General features: G+C 47.7%; 12 protein-coding genes across 12 annotated transcripts; 9 read left to right on the forward strand and 3 right to left on the reverse strand.

Moving 5' to 3' along the window:
- Positions 1 to 15: 15 nt before the first annotated feature.
- On the forward strand, positions 16 to 1,033 carry BDBG_08115 (uncharacterized protein; the record flags this gene model as incomplete). The annotated part of the gene is made up of 2 exons (XM_002621446.2): positions 16 to 195; positions 261 to 1,033. The coding sequence occupies 2 exons, from the start codon at positions 16 to 18 to the stop codon at positions 423 to 425; spliced, it is 345 nt and encodes a 114-aa protein (XP_002621492.1). The 3' UTR covers positions 426 to 1,033.
- Positions 1,034 to 1,126: 93 nt separating this feature from the next.
- Positions 1,127 to 2,074, forward strand: BDBG_08116 (uncharacterized protein). Its single transcript, XM_002621447.2, has 2 exons — positions 1,127 to 1,520; positions 1,592 to 2,074. Exons 1-2 carry the CDS (start codon positions 1,356 to 1,358, stop codon positions 1,733 to 1,735), a joined length of 309 nt encoding a protein of 102 aa, XP_002621493.1. The 5' UTR covers positions 1,127 to 1,355; the 3' UTR covers positions 1,736 to 2,074.
- BDBG_08117 (methylenomycin A resistance protein) lies at positions 1,730 to 7,826 on the reverse strand. The gene is made up of 2 exons (XM_002621448.2): positions 4,057 to 7,826; positions 1,730 to 3,970 (listed from the first exon to the last, which is right to left on the reverse strand). The coding sequence occupies exons 1-2, from the start codon at positions 4,437 to 4,439 to the stop codon at positions 2,566 to 2,568; spliced, it is 1,788 nt and encodes a 595-aa protein (XP_002621494.2). The 5' UTR covers positions 4,440 to 7,826; the 3' UTR covers positions 1,730 to 2,565.
- On the forward strand, positions 4,486 to 6,500 carry BDBG_08118 (uncharacterized protein; the record flags this gene model as incomplete). Its single annotated transcript, XM_002621449.2, has 5 exons — positions 4,486 to 4,878; positions 4,956 to 5,363; positions 5,502 to 5,636; positions 5,861 to 6,312; positions 6,428 to 6,500. Exons 1-5 carry the CDS (start codon positions 4,804 to 4,806, stop codon positions 6,498 to 6,500), a joined length of 1,143 nt encoding a protein of 380 aa, XP_002621495.1. The 5' UTR covers positions 4,486 to 4,803.
- BDBG_08119 (uncharacterized protein) lies at positions 7,441 to 8,826 on the forward strand (the record flags this gene model as incomplete). The annotated part of the gene is made up of 1 exon (XM_002621450.2): positions 7,441 to 8,826. One exon carries the CDS (start codon positions 7,441 to 7,443, stop codon positions 8,824 to 8,826), a length of 1,386 nt encoding a protein of 461 aa, XP_002621496.1.
- Positions 8,827 to 9,668: 842 nt separating this feature from the next.
- Positions 9,669 to 10,217, forward strand: BDBG_08120 (uncharacterized protein; the record flags this gene model as incomplete). The annotated part of the gene is made up of 3 exons (XM_002621451.1): positions 9,669 to 9,908; positions 9,967 to 9,998; positions 10,058 to 10,217. 3 exons carry the CDS (start codon positions 9,669 to 9,671, stop codon positions 10,215 to 10,217), a joined length of 432 nt encoding a protein of 143 aa, XP_002621497.1.
- A 119-nt stretch (positions 10,218 to 10,336) lies between these two features.
- Positions 10,337 to 10,723, reverse strand: BDBG_17700 (uncharacterized protein; the record flags this gene model as incomplete). Its single annotated transcript, XM_031725357.1, has 2 exons — positions 10,337 to 10,356; positions 10,444 to 10,723. The coding sequence occupies 2 exons, from the start codon at positions 10,721 to 10,723 to the stop codon at positions 10,337 to 10,339; spliced, it is 300 nt and encodes a 99-aa protein (XP_031580565.1).
- Positions 10,724 to 10,751: 28 nt separating this feature from the next.
- Positions 10,752 to 11,003, reverse strand: BDBG_17701 (uncharacterized protein; the record flags this gene model as incomplete). The annotated part of the gene is made up of 1 exon (XM_031725358.1): positions 10,752 to 11,003. The coding sequence occupies one exon, from the start codon at positions 11,001 to 11,003 to the stop codon at positions 10,752 to 10,754; it is 252 nt and encodes an 83-aa protein (XP_031580566.1).
- Positions 11,004 to 11,420: 417 nt separating this feature from the next.
- BDBG_08121 (uncharacterized protein) lies at positions 11,421 to 13,735 on the forward strand (the record flags this gene model as incomplete). The annotated part of the gene is made up of 4 exons (XM_031723417.1): positions 11,421 to 11,799; positions 11,870 to 12,161; positions 12,968 to 13,544; positions 13,712 to 13,735. 3 exons carry the CDS (start codon positions 11,421 to 11,423, stop codon positions 13,536 to 13,538), a joined length of 1,242 nt encoding a protein of 413 aa, XP_031580567.1. The 3' UTR covers positions 13,539 to 13,544; positions 13,712 to 13,735.
- A 1,377-nt stretch (positions 13,736 to 15,112) lies between these two features.
- Positions 15,113 to 15,852, forward strand: BDBG_08122 (glutathione S-transferase; the record flags this gene model as incomplete). The annotated part of the gene is made up of 3 exons (XM_002621453.2): positions 15,113 to 15,147; positions 15,302 to 15,437; positions 15,547 to 15,852. The coding sequence occupies 3 exons, from the start codon at positions 15,113 to 15,115 to the stop codon at positions 15,850 to 15,852; spliced, it is 477 nt and encodes a 158-aa protein (XP_002621499.1).
- An 867-nt stretch (positions 15,853 to 16,719) lies between these two features.
- On the forward strand, positions 16,720 to 17,403 carry BDBG_08123 (uncharacterized protein; the record flags this gene model as incomplete). The annotated part of the gene is made up of 2 exons (XM_002621454.1): positions 16,720 to 16,785; positions 16,999 to 17,403. 2 exons carry the CDS (start codon positions 16,720 to 16,722, stop codon positions 17,401 to 17,403), a joined length of 471 nt encoding a protein of 156 aa, XP_002621500.1.
- Positions 17,404 to 17,646: 243 nt separating this feature from the next.
- On the forward strand, positions 17,647 to 17,889 carry BDBG_17702 (uncharacterized protein; the record flags this gene model as incomplete). The annotated part of the gene is made up of 1 exon (XM_031725359.1): positions 17,647 to 17,889. The coding sequence occupies one exon, from the start codon at positions 17,647 to 17,649 to the stop codon at positions 17,887 to 17,889; it is 243 nt and encodes an 80-aa protein (XP_031580568.1).
- Positions 17,890 to 18,639: the final 750 nt, after the last annotated feature.

Genomic DNA, 18,639 nt, shown 5'->3' on the forward strand with positions numbered 1-18,639 from the left:
CAAGCATCAGCAGCGATGAGACTAGTTTTATGTTCACAGAGCTTGACCAAGAAGATCGGTGACTTGAGGACTGCCAAGCCACCCATCAGAGTGGAGATGATGAAGGGAGCTCCAGGGGTCATCCGGGTGCTCTTATATCAATTCAAGTTCACTGATATCTCTGACGGCGTCGGCGTACTTCCACGTAACCTTATGGTTGGGTGTCTCTTCGTTCGGATATATTTCTTGAACGTTGACTTATATATATAAAGTCATTCCAGGCACGGGTCGATGCTGTCGATGGCCATGAGTACCCCGACCTTTTTTACGACGGCTCCATGCTCCTGCCACATAATGCGACCTGGAATTGCTTGAAAAATTGCAGTGCATTCAAGATGCTGCGTCGAAGTGTCATGAACTTGGGAGCCGGAGCCTTCATGGGATGAGGAAGTATTCCGACCGCTGCTAAGCCTGGCTGTTGAGCTAGAAAATAGAGACAGTGCCCAAGAAGTCCAAGTTGAGAATGTGTGTGTCTTTTTCATTGGTCGGCACAGGTAGCAATCAGACTCTGTGAGACAGAATTACTCTTACGAGTGACTGACATTTTCTGACATTTATTTCGCATATATGACTACTACTCAAATATTCCCTCAGTCTCTAGTGCCTGCAGGCCTCCAGAATCCACCATTCACGTCTAAAAGAGTAGACTATTGTATCTACCTTTCTCAAACGGATTCTCAGGAAACCCGCACTGACAGACTCTTTTCCCTTCGCGGTAACAGGCTTTTTCCTCACTGAGGATTTTTAGACGCGAAGGGTTTTGAGCGAGTATCACTGCAGTTCTGGATATGGACTCACAGAGTCAACCCAGTGAAGGACTTCGCGGACGAAGCTCTAGAGAGGAGGGGGGGGTATGGTATGTAAGAAACCCTGCTCCTCAGGGGCCTTCTTACCCCTATTCTCACCACTCACCTAACCAGTAGGGTTAGCAAGTCTTGGCCACACAATCTATATAAACTGGAGTTGCAACCATCTCTTTGCAACTCAGCTTGAACACTATTACATATTTGATCCCTATCTTTATCATTCATGAATACTTCTGATTGCTAGTACATTTCATGTCAAGCAGCTTGAAATGTAGGAATATGAGCTTTGTAAGCGGTTATTCTAAGTGTTCACAGCTTAACATGAGATGTAATAACAATCAGAAGTATTCATGAATGATAAAGATAGAGATCAAATATGTAATAGTATTCAAGCTGAGTTGCAAAGAGATGGTTGCAACTGTCTATATAGATTGTGTGGCCAAGACTAGGGGTAAGAAGGCCCCAGCTGACAGTGATTGAGTGCAAAATACTCTACCTGGATCAGACGGTATGGTACAACTAGGTGTCTGGATGGTCGCTCTATGCAAGCGGCTGGAAGGGCCCATGAAAAATCCAGAAAAGCTGGAAGCGCCGTTGAAGCCCATGCCATGTTTGAAAATTGAAGGCCTTGATTGGAAGGCGTATTGGTGTTTCGTTGGAGATAAAGGCGAGACTGTAAGTTCCTTCGACTTGGCATATTCTAAATGGCGTTGATTAATTTGTTTTTTCCTTTCTTTTTTCTACAGATGCTGTACGGGCCCCAACACCTCGTCTCGACGATGAGTATGAAGGGCATGTATCAGATCTTTATGGCATTGCGGGAGACAGCGAAATATGGCCGGGATGATCACTGGCCATGGTTTAGGGAAACAATTCTATGGGAAAACTAGAATTGCTGTCATCATCAACAGGCGACATTTTTCATGAAAACAGTTTTGTTGCTCTTGACCTCGTACGGTATCAATATTGGATTTTAGTGGAAGAGAAATGGAGGGTTATGAGCAAATTTGTTCCGATCCATGATCCATGGTTGTAAGAGTAATCGGGCCGATGTAGGTATGTACTTCCCGGCAGAGATGTGGAGAGGTTTTAACTGAAAGATATTTTACATCAACAGATCACTTGTAGTCTACCTAACCCAGGCTACAATGCCCCCATGCGATGCGGGTTGTTAAATATCAAAAAAATAGGAACCATTGACTAGCAGCTGGAAAATACGTAGTTTTGAGGAAGGAACAGATTCAAAATCGTATTCTGAATCGCAACTAACTCTAAAGACAGCAAGATAGATGGATGGATCTGAGATGAGTTAGCGGTATGAAGATACAACAATGAACGTATTAAGGGGGAGATGTGTTATCCCTTGAAACCCAACACTTCCCCTTGAGAGAAAAAGATGAAACCTCTATCCGGTACTCTTTTAAAACAGCCGCCAAATACGGAACATATAATTTACACTTTTATACAAGAGAAACAGCTTCCAATTCCCGAAGGCATACACTGACTCATGAGCCCTTCGTCCAAATATTGCTCCCTTCCTTCGACAGATAGGGAAAAGTAGTCCAGACAAAATACGGTATATAGGATCCTTTTATTCTGCAGCGGGATGGAATTCATCTGACCGCCTAGCTTTGCACCGTTCATCCCCCAAATCGGGAACTTGACTGTTACAGCGACTGTTATCAGAGAAAAGCCGCTACTTCTTGCAAGATCCAGATTCTTAGGCTTTAGGGGCCTTCGTTTTCGGCTTTTCTTCGATTCCATAATTGGTCTCTAACTCACTCCGCATAGGTACCTCCTTCACAAGGTTCACGGCGAGGAACCCGACAGCAGCAAAGGCGAGTGACACCAACCACGTTAGGCGCAGACTCCGGGAAAAGACTTGGGTAACTGCGACACGTGAAGCCGGAGGCAGAGTCCCAAGAAACGCGGCAGTAGCATGCTCATATGCCTGGCCCGCAGAGAACTCGGCTCTGAGCGTGGCATCCTGGATGAGCTTGGGTGCCAATTCGTCGGAGCGGGTGTTGAAGATGGCAGCGGGAATGGCCGTCCCCCACACCATGCCGAAGCTGCGGACAAACGACCATGTTGCCGTTGCCAGCGCCGTGTCAGACTCGCTCAGCGGGGCTAGGAGTGCTGGAAGAAGCGTGGGAACCAGCATGCCGACTCCCATGGAGTAGACAACCTGGAAGCCAACCCAGTGCCCGGTGCTCGAATTCATGTCCAGGAGGGTGAAAAGGCCGAGGCCGATGAGAGTGATGGCCCAGGAGACGTAGTGGATGGGCTTGTAGATGCCTAGCTTGGTCATGAGACCTCCCCCGATGCCCGCCGCAGGGAGGATGGAGAGGACTGTTGCGAGGATCTGGAGCCCGGAAAGGCTGGGCGACGAGCCGAGAACGCCCTGGAAGTAGACAGGCATGAAGTAGAGCTGCCACACGGTGATTATGCCGTGGAAGAATGTCATGACAAGGACACCGACTGACGTTCGATTGGAAAAGAGGTGCAGCGGGACGGTGGGATTTGGGGCAAGGTGAGAGCCCTCAAAGGCAAGGAACCCCGCCAGACCAGCCATGCCTACGAGCAGCGGCACCAGGACGTGGTAGGACGACCACGGGTACAGCCCTCCCGCCCACGACAAGCCGAGGAGAACCGACGTGATGGCCGCTATGAAGATGACGTTCCCCATCCAGTCAATCGTCGCTATTCTCGTAGCCAGGTTCGTCTCCTTCTTGTACTGGACATTTAGGAAGAAGAACAGAGAGACGAGGGCAGCGCCGCCCACGGGTAGCGCCAGATAGAAAGTCCAGCGCCAAGTCGAGTACTGCACGATGAGTCCGGCGAAGAAAGGGCCCAGCGCGGTACCCAGGAAGATGAAGCCCATGACGATGGCCAGAAACTTGCCGCGCTCTCTTAGCGGCACCACGTCGCAGATGATGGTCTCGGTGAGCACGGTGGTGCCGCTGGCTCCGATGCCTTGAATGATTCGGCCGACAATGATCGTTCCTATGTTGTTTGCGCCACCGCAGATGCCGCTGCCGAGCACGAACATGGCGGTTGCGATGAGCATGGGCCAGCGGCGACCGAAGACGTTTGCCAGCTGCCCGTACAGAGGCTGCATCGCCGTCCTAGAGAAGAATGGAGGGCTGGTTAGTTAAACCCAGAGACAGGCCTGTTCCCCTCTCCTCCCACTCGAGCGCCAGGTGTTACTCACATGGCAAACATATATCCATTCACGACCCAGATGTAGAGGTGGCCGCCGCCTAGATCGGCGATAATCGAGGGAAGCGCTGTCGACGTAATGGTTCCCTCCAGAGCCGTGAGTAGACCCGCGAGGCTGATGGAACCCAAGAGAGCCCAAAATCTCCAGTCTCTTTTGACCGGAGGCACATGCATAGTGTCTAGGGTCTCTGGAGCTTCTAAAATCTCTGGAGTCGTAGCCTCTGACGACAAATTCATGGTGTTGCTGCTGGGTGCATCGTCGTCTTCCGCGCCTCTGGTCAAAGACTCTTGCATGGTTTTAGGTAACTCGCGAGTGCTTTGGTTTGAATAGCATGTTCTTGCCGTGGGGTCTGTGTTCGGATCATGCCATGCCATATATGTCTATGGGTTCGGGATATTTGCCTGCTTGCTGGCGTCCCTCTTAATATTGGTTTCGGGGGCGCGATCGCTTGAGGAACAAGAGCAGATTTCTCGGAACAAAAGAAGAGAGAGGAAATACCCGCCCCGGATCTGTGGAGGGAGATCCATCCGTGCATTCGGTGTGTTCTCATCGGGCGGGTCTCTGATCAAAGGGGTTATATTCGGAGGGTAAAAATAAAATTGCCTAATTAGGAAATTCGGAGGGTTTAACGTAGCGCCGTCATGCAACCTCACCCGTGGCCTCTTATCCCGCTACAAGGGTCGATACGGTCAATCACTAAATTGCAGACAGCCTCGAGCCTATGCGCCTCACGTTAAGATGCTGGACGCGCTTAGGTTAAGATGGTGTGGCATTGGCATGTATGATCAATCAAAGAAGCTGACGTTGGCACAGGTCCGGCTCCGTGCCTTTTGAGACACCAGCTCACTCGCCTTCGGAGGTCTCTCCAAACAGCTATCTATCCTAGATAGACAGCTAGACATGGTACGCTCCGATCCCGCGGCACCAATGCCGTCCACAATGCGAGCCTAGGCCTACCAGCATCGCGGCCACTACAAGTCGTCCCTCAAGCTTGTCGGTTCGTTTCCCACGCCGGCCCGAACTCCAGCAACATCATCGCCCTCGTCTCCTACGTCGTGCTCGGATTCTTGATCGTCCACTTCATGGGCGTCTTTCTTCCTCTGCCCTTTGCACCGCCCCTAGTCCCCGAGCTCTGCGTCTCTCGCGTTGTCCTGTCGCTGTCGCGGGGGACGAGGCTTCCGAAGGGCTACGGCAGCCCGGTAGCCCGGCACTCGGGTGCTGGCCATGACGGGGCCGATGAGCATTGTGTTCTGCGGCACCGGGGTTCTGAAAGAGCACATGCGAAGTTTCTTATGAAAGTTATCTCATCAGTCTTAGTGATAACTAGGTCTAAAAGAGCAGAAAAGTCATCTCTTATCTAGTCTGAAAATAGAGAATGAGTGACTGTGATTGAATTAGTCAATTCAACAGAATGAGCTCTACTCTCTCTACCGGAGGCCTATGTTGTGTCACTCTCGGGACCCGGTGTCGAGGAGCACGGCGCTGGTGAGCACCTGGTTCTCAGCCTGGGTCAGCACGCTGGACTTATCTCCAACGGGTTAACAGCCTCGACTGTGGTTCGAACTACCAAGGTCCGTTCGTGCCGGCCGGTGCTCGTCAATAGGGCCAGTGGGATTGTCGAACACATCGCCGTGCAGCTGTGCCGTGCCCTAGGTTGCCTTCCTTTTGGGAGTTGCGAGTGATTCCAAATGAAGCTTTGTTTCGAGGATGCGGAATTGACAAAGTATGCTTCACCCTGCGTTATTCTCCATTATGCTTCTGGGGCCCTGATGATAGTGCATGTTGCTGTCCACAGTTTGTAGATTACAAGAAACACGCCTTGCTGCCACGCTCTCTGGCCTCGGCCTATGGATTGCAGGCCCTCTACGCAAACCTTCAAGATATCTCTGTCCAGGTGGCCCCTTTGGTCAACATCGGCGCTTTTCATGTAGGAGACGGTGTCCTGAGACAAATGGTTCGATGGTTCTTGAACAGCTCGTGTCTGACCTGGATCAGTGGCAATCATCGCTCCTATATCCTCTTCACCAATACTCCCAACATGTATGAAGTTTTGACTCTTGTTGAGATAGTCGAACAGGGAAGGTTAAAGGCTGTTCTGGACTCTAGTAGGTTCGCAATAGAGGACCTCATGAAGGCGTGCGAACTTGTCACGAGCAGGATGTTTTGGGGTAAGGTTCTCATCCGGGATCCCATGCTGAATATTAACGCAGCCATCATAGCCAGATGCACAATTCCATTTGGGAAACGGTGCGAAGACAGCTTTTCTTTTCTTTTCTTTTCTCTTTCTTTTCTTTTTTCTCTTTCTTTTTCTTTTTTTGTGATACAAGAGCTTTGTAATTATTCAAGTATTCTCTATTTCAAGCTACCAGCTCGGGAATCCCAGCACTACCAGCCTATTGTCCTCTGTACCTAGTATGCCTATCTCCCATAAGTGAAAGACAATGGATCTCTCAGCTAACGGGGTAGCGGGCGCCAGAAGCGCTCATTCCTCCTGTTGCGAATTCAACCTCGCATATTTTCCGTTCACCTGCAGCGCTGAGTGACAAGGACGATTGTGTACTGCGGGCAGCTGGCAGAAGGCATTGGCGTTCTATCTGGAGCTTCATGTAATATTGAGCTCTTGCGTATGCAAGACTGGAAACAGGTAACTTCTCAATCAGCATTGGTTTCCCTGCCACTTTAAAGTGAGTCTTTCCTCAGCTTGGCTCCTGCTGAGAGAGAGATTGAAAGAGAGATGTCCACTTTTGCTATCCTTCATGGATCTCAATACCTATGATCATGCGATATGCAGCTCAGAGTAGCTTTTCGACATTTGAAGCAAAGTTTAGGGGAATTCAGAGAAAGAAATGTTGCCTTAGTTGCCGACAAATATCTGGGAGGTATAAATCATATCATGCCGTCAAGATTACTGTGCTGGAGACTAAGTAAGATACATTCTCGACATCAGAACGGCGCAAGAGGCATTTACCCCAAAATAAAACCGGCAATGGACCATATAGAAAACCAGGTCGGGAGATTGAGGATATTTAGTATTAGATAAAATGGGATAATATAAACCTCTCTGTAAGTAGAGATGGTCAACTCTCAAGGCTCCGAATGCGTGAATGCGCCGATCGGAGGTTAGAAGCAGCAGCATTCAAGGCAGTGCCATTTAGCCCATATTGTGCCCCTAACACGGAGGCAGATCAATTCACACTCATCATGCAACACATAGGTAAAATAATAGTTAGTAGGAGATGTTTATGTAAACTTGATGAGCCCTCGTAGGTAGTTTATATTGATGCGGGACGGATTAAAGATACTCCGGTTCATTTAGTTACCCAAACACCATCGCCCTTTGCGTGTGTACCAACCTGACTGACCACCATCACCACCATGCAGCAACACCAGCGGCGGCCGGCTGCTAAGCGGTCGGCATGCGACCGATGTCGAGAACACAAGCTGCGATGCTTGCGATCGCAAAGCCTGGACAATGGACCTTGCGTCCGCTGTGTCCGAGCTGACGTATCCTGCGTAACGGGCGCTCCAAGACCACTCGGACGCCCTCCCACCAGGCCCAACAACACGCATCAGCTACGGGGACCCCGACGACCACGGCATTCAGTATTTGTAGCTGTCACAGCACCCAAATCTGTGCCCGAAGTGTCCCCCGCATCCGTTGCGGAAACAGAGCCCAAAACCCCTACCGAATCCTTCCAGGAACTTGCGTCAAAATCGACTCCAGGTAACAGCAGCTTCGATAGCTTCCACGACCCCCTCACTGTGGACTCCGAACTATATAGCATGTTCTTCGACGAGGGAGTATCCGGCAGCCAGACTCCGGGCGCAGTCGTGGATGCCCTGGTTCTTGGATTCCCTAACGACACTGCCCCGCTCTCAAACCTTGCCGATGGTCCCAACCCAGGCGCCTTCACCCTTGGAGCAGACCTCCATGGGTTGCATGGTAGAGAGCAGCCGGCGCCAAAATCACTTCCCGCTCTGCCTGGTAACAACAGTCTAGATTTCTGCGTTGACCCTACTATTCAGCTTCAATCTCTACCCGGCAACGCCCTTAACATCGCAAGTAGACTGTCGGAGCCGTGTCTCGGCTCGAGCAGCGTCCTCGCCCGGCTTGCTCGCCTCAACGAAGACATCGCCCATCAGCTTTCGCACATGGACACTTTCGTTCTAAGCATTCCCCCTCCAAATCTCATCCATTCATGTGTTGACAAGGTCGTGGATCTGCAGGTGAACCCCATCCTCCGGGCCCTGGAGAGTACCTCCAAATTGGCGGCCATTGTCAAGCAAATCATCTCGCCAATCCAGGATCACGGATCGTCGCCTTTGAACACACCGGTCGTGCTCATGTGCTTGTCTGGCCACATACAACTGCTACAGATATACGACTCCATCTTCTTTCACGTCTACCGGTTCTTGATGGGCCTGCATGATATCCTCGGCTTCTTTGAGAATTTGCCGGGGTTCACTCATATTAGCGGCCTACCGCCCATCAAGGGCGACTTGTATATCAAAATCGTGGTTCAAGTGGCCCAGCACAGTATCAGCAGCGTCGAACGGGTCATGGGCCTCCCGGCAGAGCTGTGCCTCTCACCGCAGAGGACGTTGTCAAAGAGCTTACTTGGCTACGTGGATTCACCTGACCCATTTCAGAGCATCATGGACCAGGCTTGCAATCCCTTTGAGAAATCAGGACGAGCTCTTGTCGCATCCTTGAGAACCAACATCGGGAATGTGCTAGGTCTCCTGAGGGATGATGGCTAGTTTATGCTAGCTGCTGGTTTTGAAACACTCGATGCAAACGAATATCAACAACTTGACACCAGGAACCACAAACCCTAGGCCCTCCAGACATGAGCTCTTGTTCATGCTCGGTTACCCGAGATCCCCCTCCCAATCTCAGCAGCCTACTACCATTTGGGTACGTCTTTGGAACAGATGCGTGATACAAAGGGTATCATTCCGGCAACCAAAAAAAAAAAAACTCGCGAACGTAAAATCGCTACGTGTCCAAACCTGAAGAGCGCAGTCTTGCTTTTTGGCGCAGGAACTCAAATCCCTGGCAGCATAGACAAAAACGATGCAGTACGAGCGAGACTACTCGCGCGGAAGCTCCCCTCGAGGGTAATTGCATGGAAAACATGCGACACCTTCTCGACTCTGATTGGAACAGCCTCAAAGGTCATAGTGTGTGTCAGTATAGCTATAGCTGTAGAACTATATATCAGCTCCTGTATATGTGGCCTGAAGCCATCCCAGCAGACGAGAGGCGCGACGCCGTCCATGTCGTTCACGTCTAGCAATTTTCAATCAAGCAAACTTTACACCGTTCAACAAAATGAGCCATAGAAGCTACCAAATTCGGGTTCCATTTTAACCACATCTCGCTGCCAAGACACTTCCTAAACCATAGATTACCGCGCATGTTCCTAGAGTTTAATTTATTGGTACTGAACAATACCATGAACAGAGGGTTGTTGTATAATTCATGTAAGCGTCAAACAGGGATCTGAAGGTTTGTCAGGCGGAAAGTTTGTCAAAGCGCATGCTTTCTTCATCCTCCCCCGCTTTGGTCTTTTGCACCACAGTCTCTTGGACCGCCAAAAATGAACTTTAACGATATGACTGTTGCCAAGGTCAGATTTGTGGTTCACACCATGGGTAAAAGCAGAAACCATTGGTCAATATACCTGATTCTCCAGGGTGAAACATCATATGTTCGCTTGAACATGTCTCTTGCAAATGGTGGCGATGAAAATGGGACTTTCAGCGCGACATTGCACCCCTATGCCCTATCAGACTCAAGGCTTACATACTTTGATTATCATACTTGCGCCAATCCCAAAGTAGGGCACTGCCTCCAATTGATTCAGGTGAAGGGATGCACCAGGTATCAAATGACAGGTTCTGGAAATGGCTGTCGTTATTGAGTGTATGTATGTCGGCTAAGCAGAACCTTTTTCTTGAAACTTGATTCATCTAACGTATCTTATAGGGGAACGGTCTTCTTGGATATGACGAGTCAAGGATATATTCCGCTCTCCGATAATGAGAGGAACGGGTTCATGCAACGCATGCAAAATCGATACCATAGAAACGCCCAAGGACACATTGTGCAGCTCCCAGATCCAATGGAAATTGGTGAATTTTACTAGAGCTATTTGATTGCTGATGTAAAATTTACTCGACACATGGTACATCAAATAAGCAAATCAAACTGCTTCACTGATTCCCAGTCTATCTCCGGTGGATTGGAACTGTTGACTTCGTTAGTTCAAGTGTCATCAATGCTTTCTGAGGAGACATACAAAATATATTTCAAATTGTTCTGATAAACTCGATCCAAAAGTCCAATTATATGTCCATCTTTAGTTTTCATACCCTCTTTTTGATATATAGAGTCAAGCGCATTTGTGAGATTGTATGCGAAATTGGGGTCTTCCTTCTGTCCTATAAATAGGATGGAGTATTTTTCAAACTCTCGAGAATAAAAGCCCGCATATTCCCAGTCCAAAAGATAAATACACCCATCTTGAAGAATGATATTCCGTCGACTAAGATCCATATGGCAGAACACAAAGTCGGAAAGTTGAAAATCGAATGCGGTTTCCGAAGCAGTAAGTCGGGCACGTTCACCCAGCCATGAATTAAGACTTTTCATTGAGCCGAGTGATTTTCCAGCCCCGTCCTCAGAAAACAGGTACCCTCGAGGTATCCCGCGAGTCCGAGGCCCTGGGAAGTCTGGTGGAACTTTCGTAGCGAAACCGTATAATTGCTTCAGCCAAATTTTGAATGACTTCAGGATTTTCCTGGGGCATGATATTTTCGAATGAAATGCCATCAATGAACTCCATAACCAGATATCCAATATTGGACCTTGTGAAATATCGGTAGACTTCCGGAACGTTTGATTTTGGTCCCACGTGAATGAAGATAGGCATGTTTCTGATTTGCAACCTCATCTGCCGTGACACTCCATCCAATATTTGACGATAGTTTTATTATGGGTGAGCCTCTTGAAAGAGCGTCCACAGTGAGCAAGGCCGGTAAGTAGTGATGAAAAAGTACGCTCCTGGTGTTACCGTGGCCCCTGTGGGAGAGTGTTGGGGGTCCCGGGGGTTGATCGGCCCTTCTACCAGCAGCGCTGGTGGTGACTGAGCTCTTTTGCCCCAGTAGCCTACAGAGAGAACACTCACCCGATCACGTTGTTGATGGCTATCGGTCGATTGGAGAGCCCCGATTCATTCAGTTTGCTTTGGCACAAAAGCTGCTTTGACGAAAAGGGGGAAAAGGATTTTCAGCGGTTGGCCAGCTAACAAAGTTTTCTTTCGGTGGAGAGCAAAGGATCTTCTGAAAATATGGGCCAGGTACGTCAAAATTTCCCGTTTTCACCTCCTATCACCTACGGTTTTGCTAATTCCAGCGCGTCGTCTCAGCCGCCCTTGAGAATACTTCAACTCTACCATCTTGTCCCACAATCCGCCCGTCTCTTTCTCTATCGCCTTCTCCTTCCAATTGGTACATACTTCTACGGTACCGGGACTTACGGTGTGCTTAATGTTCAACGGCTACCCTTCAATCTATACCTCAAACGGGCCCCGTCTCAGCGTCTCGTGAACGAAGCGCGTGCACTTGAATTGGTGGCAAAACACACCACATTAAATGCACCTCGGGTTCTTGATTTTATCGAGTTACCAGCAGCAGAAGAGTGTTGGATGTTGACCACTCGCATCGAGGGTGACATTGCGGGAAAATGCCTCCCGTTGATGGATGCTGAACAACTAGAGCAGTTCAGCATTGATTTTAGGGATTATGTGGAGCAAATTCGATCTATCCCAAATCCCTATTCCCATCTTATCTGCAGCCCACTTTGGTGGAGAGTGTCGCGATTGTCGAATTGACCATGACAATGGCGGGAACGGACCCTACAACAAAATTGAGGATCTGAACAAGCGTCTCATGAGCATCTCTAGCCTGATTCCAGAAGACGCTGATAGAGCTCTGGTTGCAGAGGTACATTCCCGGCCATACCGTGTTTTCTTCACGCATGCGGATCTCAAGCCAGGAAACGTGCTGGTACATAGTGGTAGATTATCTGGGTTTGTTGATTGGGAATTTGCAGGTTGGTATCCTGAGTATTGGGAGTACAGCAAGGCGTGCTATGTTGTGTACGGATGGCAGCTTTGGTTGGAAACGATGAAAAAGGCGTTCCCTGAATACCCTGATGAATGGAGAGCTGAACGGGTACTCCAAGCCCATACCTGTCCCTTCTGATCTACATTTTTGCTGCATGAAGCGCTTCCTACTTCAGTTTCAGATATGGTGTTGAGCATTGCTGACCATTGTAAAGAAGAAACCAAAGGAAGATTTCGATTAATCAACCCACTATTCCCCGTAATCAATGATTTCAAGTGGCCAGTGCCCAGAATAACCCCCTGCCCCAACAGGCTTGGCTAGGATTGGTTTTAGACTTCATAACCTGAAAGAAGGATGAAACTCATCAGCATTTCTTCTTTCTACATTTATAGGAAATGCACCTATAAATATAACCTGTCGCGCTCATGTGCTACCGGCGGTAGATTCATTGGCCGTCGAGAGGCCATACACAAAACACGATAGCAACGGCGCAGGCGATCGCGGCAAGCGCTTCACGTTCACTACCAATGGAAACCCTTAGATGGCAATACCCCTGTCCCAAAACGTCCAGGGCGCATTCTGCGTCATGGTGGGAAACACCATCTGTTGGTTCCCATTGCTTTACTGGATACCGCACGCGCCGACAACCTTCTCCAAGGAACGTACGCCTGTCCTCTTTCATGTCTCCACTGAGGACTGCGCCCTCCTTTCTTCTGTACATGCTACTGAACGATGACAACCGATGGGAGGGTCATGGGCCGCCTCGCAGGATCGCCTATATAAAGCGCCTTAACTCTGCCCTCGTCCCTGGATGTCTTCAAATCCAAACCAACAGAACCAGAATCGATTCTCCAATCTTATACTCAACCGTTGCCCCCAGTATCCAGAACCCTATATCCACTCCCCCCTTTCGCGGCATACTTCGTTGCCAATTCTTCAAAGTCCAGCCCTTTCCTGTCTTCGTCGTCTCGGTCCATACACCTCGTTCCGACAACTCTGGCGGGCTTTACGTCCTGAGCTCATCGCATTTTCAATCGACGGTTTCCAGCGTTTTCGATCTATCCCGTCTGACCCCATACCATCGATCCCATACCACCATGGAAGCCAACGGGATTTATCTCATTCTTTCAGTTGCTGCGGTTGAGTACCATTGGGGGATCTATGTGGCCGAGAATGCAACTAAGGGGGTCATCCACCACGCCAATAACACGCAAGGCGGTTGGTCGTACGAGCGCAAGCTCACTCAAACCCTTGTCCTCTCGAAAATGTTAGCATTGGCCTTGAAAATCGGAACCATCCCCCTACCGCAAGAGTTTCTCTATTATAGATATAGAGAATAATATTCTGTGAGTAATTAATAAGTTCTCTAAGACTTCTTTTACAGAGATTATTCATGATTTAGATAGCTACTTCTGAATATCTGCAGTAGAGTTCACAGAGATTAAAGTATATAAGTTTCTAGTTCTTTCAGTTATAACAGATGATTGCTGACTGATAGAGCTTGAAATATAAGAATAAGTACTCACAGACAATTATTCAGGTATTTGCAGCTTGATATAATATATACTGATAGCTACTAGAAGTATTCACAGTAGAAAGATAAAATGTAGAGATTAAATATATAATAGCATTCAAGCTGAGTTACAAATAGTATTCGCGAACTCCAGTCTATATAGTTGTGTGTAGCCAAGGGCCGCTAACCCTATTGGTTACGCGAGAGATAGGAATAGGGGTAAAGGATCCGCGAGGAGCGGGATTTCTTACATTTACAGTGAGTAGAGCTTGTTTTCTTTCTTGATGTTTGAACATCTCTATAACATCATGATAATGTATATCAACTGATTCCATATTTTTTAGCAGTCTCAGTATAATTAGGGATCAATTGTGTATTCAAATCATCAATTGCTGCTTGTATAACTGCTTCATGATGCATGTTGTGAATGTTTGAAGATGGATGAAAAAATGAAGATTGGGCGGGCGTTGGGTGGTTGATTACGTTACTGCCGGGACGAGCGATGTCATTATCTGAAAGATCATCGATTTCCCGGGCCACGGAATCACTGTTGGGAAAGGTGTATGTATGTATGGAGACCTCATTTTCCTGGGACTAAAGATCAACTTGTGAGGATAAGTGACGGGCCGTGTCGTGTAGCAAGTTGTCTAGTGTTTGACTTGTTTGCACCCTGGCCATTCGGGGGGGTTGGTATAAAAAGTTCCCTCTGAGCTGAGTATAGATATAGAGCTCTCCCTTGATGTGAAGTCACTATTTCATAAAATCTTCAAGGAGGAAGTCCTGATTGCTAATACAATCAGTATCAATGATGGGTGCTCATTGTAACACCCTCTGTTCGCCCGGCTATCGCCTTGTTGTCCCATCGGCAGGAGGGCGCGGGATGATGTTGTGCCGGCGCTAAGACTGAAGCTCCGAGCTCATACAGCTATTAAATAAAAGCATGCATAATTAATTTATTCTAGGATATTCCATGCATTGTTGTAATCCGAAATAAGATCAAACTATGCCCGAAGCTGTGTAACATAACATACCCCCCAACCTCATAATAACTGTAGGTATTTAGGTAGATGTGAACATGTCATCGCGGACTGGCGCCAAGCTGCGGTATGGAGAGATCGAGTTGGATAGTGGATATACCAAGGTAGCCTGACCAGTATTATCATCAATGGCAATTGCCATACGATACGCCTGTGGGTGGGACGGGAACAGAGTTTGAGACTTCCATTTAATTTTGTATTATTTTGCTGTAACTATATATAAGTGGCCTCGTCCTCCTCCCCGCCTCCAACTGTCTCTCGTGCGGAGAACGAAGAACCAATTCAACACTTGCATCTGCATCCATCTTGCCAGAGTATTAACTTATCGTTCGCCTAACAATTCCATCCCGCATCAATTGCAAAAATGGTTACTACCATCACTCTTCCAGATAACTACGGGTATGCAATGCTATTCAATTTCGTTCCCTTCTCATTTCTCCAATGTCCCTCCCTCCCTTCTATCCCATCCAGCGTCCATCATCATCATCAATCACAATCGCATCGCATTCCAATTGAACAGGCTATCCAGAGCTAACAAACAACCGCCCAACAGCAATGTCCTCGCCCTCGCCGTAGGAGTCATCCCCCTCCTCAACTTCGTCCATATCTTCGTCGTCGGGAAGAACCGCCAAAAGTCTGGCATCAGGTATCCCCATGCCTACGCAACTCCTGAGGAGTGCAAGCAGAACGTACGTTGCATCCGCACAACTCATAAATCATCTCCTCAGTCTTCCCCCTCAACCAGAAGAAAAGAAGAAGAACCGTCAACCGCTAACATTCCAATTATCCCCTCTCCAGCCCGCCGCCCACAGATTCAACTGTGCCCAACGCGCCCACAGCAACTTCCTTGAACACATGCCGCTCACCACCCTCTCCGCCCTCGTCGCAGGGCTGAAATACCCCAGCGCCACCATCGCCCTGACCGGCACCTGGATCGTCATGCGCGCCCTGTATATGTACGGCTACGTATACTCTGACAAGCCGTACGGGAAGGGGAGATATATCGGTGCGCTGCATACGTTTGCGCAGCTTGGCCTTTGGGGCCTTAGCGCTTTTGGTGTTGCGTTTTCGATGGTGAAGGGAGACAATTTCTGGGGATCGTAAGGCTGTGCTTTTTTGAAATTTTTCTATCTTTCTACTCTCTTTCTTTTTAATATTTTTATTTTTCACTCAGAAGTGGAGTGAACCGGTGCAAGGGTTTGTATTTATATTTTCATCCATTACATACAATTGAATCCTTGGCAATGTTGAATCTGCAACCCCTCACTCTACACTTTTCTTAAATCTTTGTCAACCGAAGCTAATTGAAGCTGTGGCGTGATTTTATTTTTTGAGCTTGATAAAGGCGGGGGGAGTCAACTTTATCAATTATACACCTGGTTACGACGTGCTGAGAGCGAAGTCAGTCTAAAAACAAAAACCTACCGTATCGGGTCAAGCTTCGACACCGATTCCTAAACTTCCAAGTGGCCGAAGTACACATATATATAGTAGTACACATATCCATCATGACCAGGGTTCAGTGGACAGACCCCCCACCAGACAATAATATGGCTGGGGTATCTGAGGCAGGTCGATGTCACTGCGCAAATCAGAGCTATAGAGCAACGCCAGCAAGACGACATGCGCCTACCGAAATCCTTTGAAGAGCCAGCGACAGCCTCAGATATCTAAAATCTGATCGCCGCCATAGGAGAGTTGGAGAAGTGAGACAGAGCCCAGCTCCCGAGTAATAAATAGGTCCTCCCTTGACACAGAAGAACTAGTACCTCTGTCCTCCCCTACCCGCGTTCCGTTCCTGGGAAGTTAAATAACCAAGCTGTTGGACTCGCTCGCGGGCCTCCTCGTTTCTAACGCGAACCATGAGGTCATTGCCACCGCTCTCCGTGTCGATACAACCGCAGAAAAGATTACCATTAAGATCAGTAGCAATACGACTGTCCCGACCGTAACATGTGAGGAGCATGCAAAATGGATTTGGACAGCACCAAGAGAGATATCTATCCGTTCGCTATCACAAATTATATCCAGCAAGTAGTGAGGAGTCAACTCCCACTCACGAAATAAAAAACCGAGAACTTCAGAATCTCGTCTTCAACTTCCGAACGAAGTGTCTCCAGTTCAACTTCGCTCTGATTCAAACGCGCGTCAATGGCAGATTCTCGCTCTTTAGAGGGCTCGACCTAACCGAGTTTGACGAGGACCATCCCCTACAACAGTTTTCTAAAGCCCATCATTGCACTAGAAAAGTACTTTACGAGAAACCAGGGTGCCATCTATGGGAAACCAGACGAGAATGATGCAGAAGCCTGGAAGCTGATGATTGCTTTGTTCCGCATGTGCCAAGATGGTTTGAAATACATCTCCAAAGAAGATGGCCTTACACCTGACGAGCGCCTGCAGTTAAGCGGTTTTCACCACTGGGAATCCTATTTCAAGAAGGTTGCTGTTGCCATGAATGAAGTGGATAACATTCTGAAGGTCTCATGGTCACCTCAATGCCGTCATCTTTTCCGTTACGAATTCAACCTCCACGCTGTTCCAGCAACCATGTCAAAAGCCCACACGATACCGCAAAAATGCGAAGGATTGGGAAGACGTTTTCGAAAGAGCATTGTCACGACGAAACAAATTACGCAAAGAAACCCGCCTTAGGCAGGAGAAAAAGTTACTAAAGGTATCAACTGTCACACGGGATACAGCGTATATATGCTAAGAACCAGATAGGCACAGATCTGGTAACCCACTGCGAGATTAAACTTCTCTTGCTTATTCCAGCATCGGAATCGGAGAACCCATCCCTTGCCAAAGCCTATTCTTACCTTGGAGTCAGTAAACTTTCGTGCCACGGCTGTCAGCTTTTTATCGAGGCACATAATCGCATCTATGACACGCTTCATGACCAGGGGGACACATGGAAAATCATCCTGGCCATGGCAATTCCCAAGAAATTTCCCAAAACATGAAGCCACTGCCGTGCTGATGTATAATATGCTAGTGGATATATGGGGCAGTTTCTATAACCGATATGAGATCGAAATTAAAAATCTGGGTCAAGATTCATCAGCAGGGTCTTATGGAGACGGTCCCGCGACTTTTGAGGATGATGGATCTCCCGAAACTCGCGAGCGCACTGACTGAGATTCTCCGCTCAATATCCTAAGCCGTGGTTTCGCGTTCGTCGAGGATAAATACTAACACCAACACCTTTATCCCTAATTCACTAGACAGTTACTCCTTATGTGTACACTAAGCAGAACTAAGAAGGTTCCACGGCACGCTTTCATTAAGCGAGTGACTGCTGGGGTGCGCATATACCAAGTAGGACGCACGAAATAATCCAGAGGAGGATTTTTATTATTATTGCTTACGCAACTGTGCCCATTTATCAACCTTCTTCACGGTCGGGGAGAGGCGTGTTGATGCATCGGTAGCTCGGTACGGAGTAGTATGTATGGAACTAAAACAGATGCCATGATCACTTATCAGAGGCATCTAGAGCGCACCTTTGATACTCATGAAATTGCACTTCTATTCTTGATTGTTTATAATATTACTCTCAAATTCTCACTAATTAGTTTCCTTTTCTTACTCAGATTGATTCCAAGTGATATGTTGAGATTATATGAATGAATGATTGACAGTCTATATTCTTACATCATTGTCTCTCGGTGAAGATGTTTAATCTACAACTTTCAGAGACTATCTAAACACTCTCAAGTGAACTTCTCTATTTTTTTATTTTTATTTTTTTTATTTTTTTATTTTTTTATTTTATTTTTTTATTTTTCAACTGAATCTCTTCATGAAATTTAACTCATCTGTGTTCATTGGTTGATAGCAACTGTATGTTGAGAACTTTCTAGTTAGTAATTCATGAATGTGTCAGAA

Source organism: Blastomyces gilchristii (assembly GCF_000003855.2).
Source record: "Blastomyces gilchristii SLH14081 genomic scaffold supercont1.22, whole genome shotgun sequence".
NCBI classification, from domain to species: domain Eukaryota; kingdom Fungi; phylum Ascomycota; class Eurotiomycetes; order Onygenales; family Ajellomycetaceae; genus Blastomyces; species Blastomyces gilchristii.

Excerpts from the sequence above, each read along its gene's own strand:
- BDBG_08117 (XM_002621448.2), bottom strand. The coding sequence starts at position 4,439 with ATGGCATGGCATGATCCGAACACAGACCCCACGGCAAGAACATGCTAT. Across the intron at positions 3,971-4,056 it reads AATGGATATATGTTTGCCAT|GACGGCGATGCAGCCTCTGT; the intron begins GTGAGTAACACC and ends ATTCTTCTCTAG.
- BDBG_08116 (XM_002621447.2), top strand. The coding sequence starts at position 1,356 with ATGGTACAACTAGGTGTCTGGATGGTCGCTCTATGCAAGCGGCTGGAA. Across the intron at positions 1,521-1,591 it reads TTGGAGATAAAGGCGAGACT|ATGCTGTACGGGCCCCAACA; the intron begins GTAAGTTCCTTC and ends TTTTTTCTACAG.